Here is a 7,315-nt window from a genome sequence, read left to right on the forward strand (position 1 = left end):
TGGAAGGTGTCGAGGAACCTGAAATGATTCGGAGGAAAAATCCGAAAACCGGAAGTTTCCGCCACGTGTCGTCGCTAGGACGACAAAATGGCCGAAATCGCGCTTTTTCCGGGGACCGTCTTTCGGTTTTAATTTTACTGCACTCGAACCGTGCGTGCCACTTGAATGTTTAACACATTTTTTGAAAGCTGATAAACGTGTGCACGTAATATTGTAACATTATCAGTTTCTTTTTAAGAAATTTGCAGCCAAAATGGCGTCCAAAAATTGGTTTTTTCGAAATAAATTTCATACCTTCCGCTCCCCTCGACTTAATTTAAGGTGTATGATAACGAAAATGATTATTATATATGCTCATAACATCTTCTACGAAATGTAGTTAACAATTTTCTTTCGTCGGCCTTTGTTACTCTGAAAAAAAATATATTCCGAAAATCACCGAAAATAACGATTTCCGAAAGATTAACACAGGATTTTTCAATGTTTACCCGACCGATATCTTTCAAACCTTGTAGTTTGATACAACTATGCATTATCTTTCAGAAAACATAAACATTTAATAAATTTTTTTAATGAATTTAACCGCGAAAAAATAAAAATGGTGGGCACTACCAACTTTTTTTGGGGTTTGGTTTGCTTTTTATTGTACTACTTTCGAAATATGGGTGTCATAGGGCATAGTTCCGTTAGATATCACAGTAAATGAATATGACCATATAATATCGTCATCTTTAAACCCCCGAAACCCCCTAAGAAAATTAAATTTTGCATATAAGTAGCCTTTTCGGGTATTTTTCGTCACAATTTCGCCGCTTTCCCAAGCTTTACCAGTCATCGCTACGGAATTGATGTGGTCGTTTGATGACCCCTGGTAGTAAAAACCTATAAACCCCCGGTAAACCCACATACACCCCAAAAAAAATTGTTTCACATAAGTCTACCTTTATGGATCTTTTCGTGACTATTCCTATGCCCCCAACGGAATTTATGTGAACGGATGGTGACCGCAGGGAGTACACACGTATAAACCCCCGGTATCCCCCTGAAATTCTCCCAAATGTAAAATGTGCCATTAGGTCTCCTATTTGGGAACTTCTCGCGAGCATTACGCCGCACTACCCGTCCCCTCTGAGCTCTAGATCCGGAATATTTGGTGAGGGCGAGCCACTGTAAACCATACGGGAAAAAAGATCAGAAAACCCCTGGAACCTCCTGGAACATAGCCGAAAAAAAATAAAAATATTTCAAAGTCGCCTTTCCGAGTAGTTTTCGTCACAATTTAACCGGTGCCCCTACCACCTATTAAAACCCCCGATAAACCCGTAAAACTCTCAAAATATTTCTAATAAATCGCCTCTCCATGTAAAAGAATCGTCAGACCACTGTTTTGGACCCCTAGGACTTATCGGCACCGAATTTATGAGAACGATTTGTGACCACTGGCTTAACTCAAGTATAAAACCCCCAGTATTCCGTTGGAACCCCCCGCAAAAAAATGAAAAACTTGCCATTAAGTCTTCTTTTATGGGTGCTTGTCGCCACTATTACTCCGCATTGCACTACCCTTTACAATCGTCGCTACGTGATCACTGTGGACGATTGGTGACCGCATGCATAACACATTAAAACACCCGAATCCCCCTGGGCACCTCTATCGGTGGAGAAGAGAATTAATGAGGACTAAGCGGAGCAGCCGCGGGGGGCTCCTCGACCCCAAGGCGGCGAAGCCGCCCCACAACGAGGAACGCCAAAGCCGTTCCAAGGAGTAACTGGAGTAGGCAAGGAGGAGCTTCAGTAACCCTCGGGCGGCGAAGCCGCCCCGACGTTCAAGCGGCGCAGCCGCTGTAGACTCCCCCCATCTCAACTCACACTCAACCCCTGGGCGGCGAAGCCGCCCTTCAGCGAGGAACGGCGAGGCCGTTTCGAGGAATGAGTGGGGCGCCTCCCTAACCCCTGGCCCCTAGCTGAGGTGAGATTATTCGAACTTTAAAAGTCTTCGAGCGACCACAAATGTAGACGGCGAAGCCAGAACCGGGGTTTTTAAGGGGCGGAGCCCCTTAACGAGCGCGCGGAGCGTGCGAGTGTTTAAATATATATTTGGACATGAATAAAACTAGAAAACTTAGATGTCATATTGGGAGCATGGTTTAATGAGAATGAATAGTTCTTTGCTATTAAATTGCGTGCATAAGTAGGTAGACTATTATTTTTTATGTGAGGCAGTTGCTAAGTTCTTTCACGTTTTCATTAACATTTTTCTGTTGATATATACATATTATAATCTAAGAATCAATATTGTGCTCTACCTTATGATCTATATTTATCACTTTAATTTGTGCTGCTTAAGAGCATTTGGATCGATTTAAGTTTATCTTTGCCTTTGGAAAAGGATGTTTTATTCGATTTTTTTCACGCCTTTATTACAAAATGTTTGCACTGACTTTATATGGCGAATTTTGGTCCATTTTTACACCGCTAAGTGAAGCTTTTATTTACCATAATCTACGAGCCCTAGTAATAGGGTATATTGATTCAGTAGATGTCAAGTAAATAAATCTATATCAAATCAATCTAAATCAAACATACCTGCTACTTTCCCGGGATTTCGGTTCACACTCACTGGCTATGATAGTCTTCATCAGCTCAATCTGTTCTTCAGATTCTGACGAGGCAGGAAATCCTAAAAAGTTCACAATCTCATCTGATAACTCAGTACACCTTTGTACTTCTGGCATGTTGCCTGCTACATAATCGGAGGAGGGTAAGTCCGGTAAATTTACACTGCCCACTGGAGATAATGCTGGAAAGTTAAGCTTTCTAATTCTTACAGTCACATATTTTGAGTCAATTACGGGAACAACCAAGTTCTTATCCACTTCTTTCACTTGGTTGTTCCCTGAAGAACAGCTTTCATCTGACACAAGAGAGTTGTTACTAGAATTACTCCTACTAGACTTACTGGCAGATTTGGAAACAGATAAATTTGTTGGTTTGCTGTTTTTGGAGGATTTTCCATGGTTCAATGGTGTCAATTGGGCCATTGGACAATTCTTAAGGCCAACATCAAAATCACTGACATCATAATCCTCCGCTGGACCCGTAAAATTGTTGGATAATAGGTCATTATCCACAGGGGCTTCACATTCTGCAAAACCATTGGAAAATGATCCGGAGGAAAAATCCGAAAACCGGAAGTTTCCGCCACGTGTCGTCACTAGGACGACAAAATGGCCGAAATCGGGCTTTTTTCGGGGACCACTTTTCGGTTTTTATTTTACTGCGCGCGAATTATGCGTGACACACGGGTCGCTAATGCTTTTTTTGAAAGCTGATGAACGTGGGCATGTAATAAAGTAAATTTATTAGTTTCCAATTGAGAAAATTGCAGCCAAAATGGCGTCCAAAAATTTATTTTTCGAATAAAATTTCATAACTTCCGCTCCATTCGAGTTAATTTAAGGTGTAGGGTAACGACAATGATTATTATATATGCTTATAACATTGTCTACAAAATGTAGGCAACAATTTTCTTTCATCGTCCTTGGTTACTCAGAAAAAAAATAAAATATTTCGAAAATCACCGAAAATTACGATTTCCAAAAGATTAACACAAGATTTGGTCAACTTTTACCTTACCGATTTCTTTCAAACTTTGTAGTTACATACAACTTTGCATTGTCTTTCAGAAAACATGAATTTTTAATAAATGATTCAACGCATTTAACCGCGAAAAAATAAAAATGGCGGGCGCTACCCACTTTTTTCGGGGACTGGTTTGCTTTTTATTGTATTACTCTCGAAATATGGATGTCATAGGGCTCACTTCTGTTAGATATGACAGTAAATGAATGTGACCATATAGTATCGTCATCTTTAAACCCCCCGAAACCCCCTGAAAATTTAAAATTTGCACATAAGTAGCCTTTTCGGGTACTTTACGTCACGATTCCGCCGCTTTCCCAAGAATTACCACTCATCGCTACGGAATTAATGTGGACGATTGATGACCCCTGGCAGTACAAAGCTATTAATCCTCGGTAAACCCACATACACCCCCCAAAAAATAAAAAAAATTCATAAAAGTTTCCTATTTGGGAACTTCTCGCAAACAATACGCCGCACTACCCGTACCCTCTGAGCTCTAGATCCGGAATATTTGATGAGGGCGGGCCACCGTAAACCATACGGGAAAATATACCAGAAAACCTCCGGAGGAAAAATCCGAAAACCAGAAGTTTCCGCCACGTGTCATGGCTAGGACGACAAAATGGCCGAAATCGCGCCTTTTCCGGGGACGGTATTTCGGTTTTTATTTTACTGCGCGTGAACGGTGTGTGCCACGCGGATAGTTTATGTACGTTTTGAAAGCTGATGAATGTAGTCACGTAATTATGTAATGGATTTAGATAATTTTAAAGTAAATTGCTGCACAAATGGCGTCCGAAAAGCTTTTTCGAAACAAATTTCATAACTCCCTCTCCCCTCGTCGTTATTGCAGGTGTAGGATACTGAAAATGATTATTATATATGCTCATAACATCGTCTACGATATGTAGGTAACAATTTTCTTTTTTTCGTCCATGGTTTTCCAGGAAAAATAAAAACGTTCCCAAAATCACCGAAAATTACGATTTTCAAAAGATTGACATAAGATTTCTTCAATGTTTTCCCGACCGATGTCTTTTAAACTCTACAATTACATACATCTATTCATATGGTTTCCGAAAATATAAGAATTTAATAAATGTTGCAGTCGATATAACTGCGGAAAAATAAAAATGGCGGACAGTACTAATTTTTTCCGGGGAGAGGTTTACTTTTTATTGTACTACTATCGAAATATGGATGTCATAGGGGCAACTTCTCTTAGTTATGATAGTAAATGCATGTGACCATATAACAAGGCCATATTTAAACCCCCTGAAAACCCTAAAAAATTAAAATTTGAATATAAGTAGCCTTTTTGGGTACTTTTCATCACAATTCCACCGCTTTTCTAGCCTTACCACTCATCGCTACGGAATTGATGTGGACAATTGATGACCCCTGGTAGTAAAAACCTATAAACCCCCGGTAAACCCACATACACCCCCCAAAAAATAAAGTTTTGCATATAAGTCTACTTTTTCGGTACTTTTCATGGCTTTCCACCGCTGGTTCTTACCCCAACGACTCATCCGTACGGAATTCAAGTGAACGGATGGTGACCGCCAGGAGTACACACATATAAACCCCCGGTATCCACCTGAAATCCCCCCAAATGTAAAATGTGCCATTAAGTCTCCTATTTGGGAACTTCTCGCAAACATTACGCCGCACTACCCATCCCCTCTGAGCTCTAGATCCGGAATATTTGATGAGGGCGGGCCACCGTAAATAAAACGGAAGAAAATACCAGAAAACCCCCGATCACCTCCTGGAACCTCGCCGAAAAAAAAATAAAAAAATGTTAAAGGCGCTTTTCCGAGTAGTTTTCGTCACAATTTACTCTACTACTGTCTGGTGCCTCTACTACCTATTAAAACCCCCGATAACCCCGTGAAACCTCCCAGAAAATATTTCTAATAAATCGCCTATCCGGGTAAAACAATCGTCAGAATTCTGCCACTGTTCCAGACCCCTAGGACTTATCCGCACGGAATTTATGAGAACGATTTGTGACCACTGGTTTTCACACGCATAAAACCCCCGGTATTCCGTTGGAACCCCCCGCAAAAAATGAAAACTTGCCATTAAGTCTTCTTTTATGGGTACTTGTCGCCACTATTACGCCGCATTGCACTACCCTTTAAAATCATCGCCACATGATCACTGTGGACGATTGATGACCGCATGTATAACACATGAAAACCCCCTAATCCCCCTGGGCACCCTCTCGGTGGAGAGGACCATTTATAAGGACTACGTGGAGCAGCCGCGGGGGGCTCATTATCCCCAAGGCGGCGAAGCCGCCCCACAACAAGGAACGGTGAAGCCGTTCCGAGGAGTAACTGGCGTAGGCGAGGGGGAGCTTCAGTAACCCTTGGGCGGCGAAGCCGCCCCGACGTTAAAGCGGCGCAGCCGCTGTGGACTCCCTCCGCCTCTGGGCGGCGAAGCCGCCCCTTAAACGAATGACGGTGAAACAGTTCCAAAATGCCCTTGCCCTCTGGGCGGCTTCGCCGACCCCTGACGAGGAACGGCGAAGCCGTTCCGAGTATAAAGCGGGGTAGCCCCGGGGGGGCACACTCAACCCCTGGGCGGCGAAGCCGCCTCTCAACGAGGAACGGCGTAGCCGTTCCGAGGAATGAGTGGGGCGCTTCCCTACCCCCTGGCCGGCAAAGCCGGCCACTAGCTGAGGTGAGATTATTCGAACTAAAATTCTTCGAAGAATCACAAATGTAGACGGCGAAGCCGGACCCGGGGTTTTTAAGGGGCGGAGCCCCTTAACGAGCGCGCGGGGCGCAGCGAGTAAATAAACTAAAACTCGATCACTAGGCTAGAGGGAGACTTAACGCTTAAAGCGTCTCTTCTCCTTAGCCTTCGCCCGGTTTATCTCTGACTCCGAGATATCATCTTCATCCATGGATTCTGGTAGGCTATGTATAGCCTTACCAGATGGACCGGGGGACTGGGACTTCCCACACTTGTTTTGCGTTGTCCCGGTGGTGCCTGAGTTGGCGTTCTTCTTCGAAGAATCCAACACGGCGTCATTTTTTCCTGTCGGAATGTTCTTTGTTACCGGTTTAGTAGCCTTATCCGGTTTGGCTTGGTTGTTGCTGTTGTCCGTTGCTTTGCTCTCTTTCACGTTCTTTTTGTTTCCTTGGCTTACATTGTTTTTATTATTATTAACTGAGGTGTCTACTACTGCAGCGTACGATCTTGAAAAGGTAGGTGCCATTAACGTTCTGAATTTTTTGCGGGCTTCAAAATAGGGTAACTTCTCCACAGTCTTGATTTCCATGATTTTCTTCTCTTCCATCATTTTTGGACAATCACGGGCGTACACTGGGTGTGTACCCTCGCAATTGACGCAGGATGGATCTGAGGTGCAGGAATCGCCGTCATGTTTATCTTTGCCACAGCGTGGGCAGGTGGCCTTGCCCTGGCATCTTGTAGCAATGTGGCCGAAACGCTGGCATTGGAAGCATCTCATAGGACTTGGGATGAATGGTCGGACTGACACAGATTCGTGGCCCACATATACTTTTTCGGGAAGTGTGTCGCGTGAGAATGTTAGGATTACGGATGTGCTATTTATCAGCTCGCCGTTCCTTTTAATTTTTAATCGGCGACAGTCTATTACCCCTTGTGGATCCATCTCCGTCTTAATTTTATC

General features: G+C 43.3%; 1 protein-coding gene across 1 annotated transcript in view; it reads right to left on the minus strand.

Moving 5' to 3' along the window:
- The window catches only part of LOC124155266, a 3,537-nt gene extending 381 nt beyond the window's left edge, over positions 1-3,156 (minus strand). Inside the window, exon 1 of the mRNA XM_046528984.1 lies at positions 2,741-3,156. Coding sequence (XP_046384940.1) covers positions 2,741-3,041 — 301 coding nt within the window. The 5' untranslated portion in view covers positions 3,042-3,156. The remainder of the gene's footprint in view (positions 1-2,740) is intronic.
- Between the last annotated feature and the right edge of the window lie 4,159 nt (positions 3,157-7,315).

Source organism: Ischnura elegans, chromosome 3 (assembly GCF_921293095.1).
Source record: "Ischnura elegans chromosome 3, ioIscEleg1.1, whole genome shotgun sequence".
NCBI lineage: Eukaryota > Metazoa > Arthropoda > Insecta > Odonata > Coenagrionidae > Ischnura > Ischnura elegans.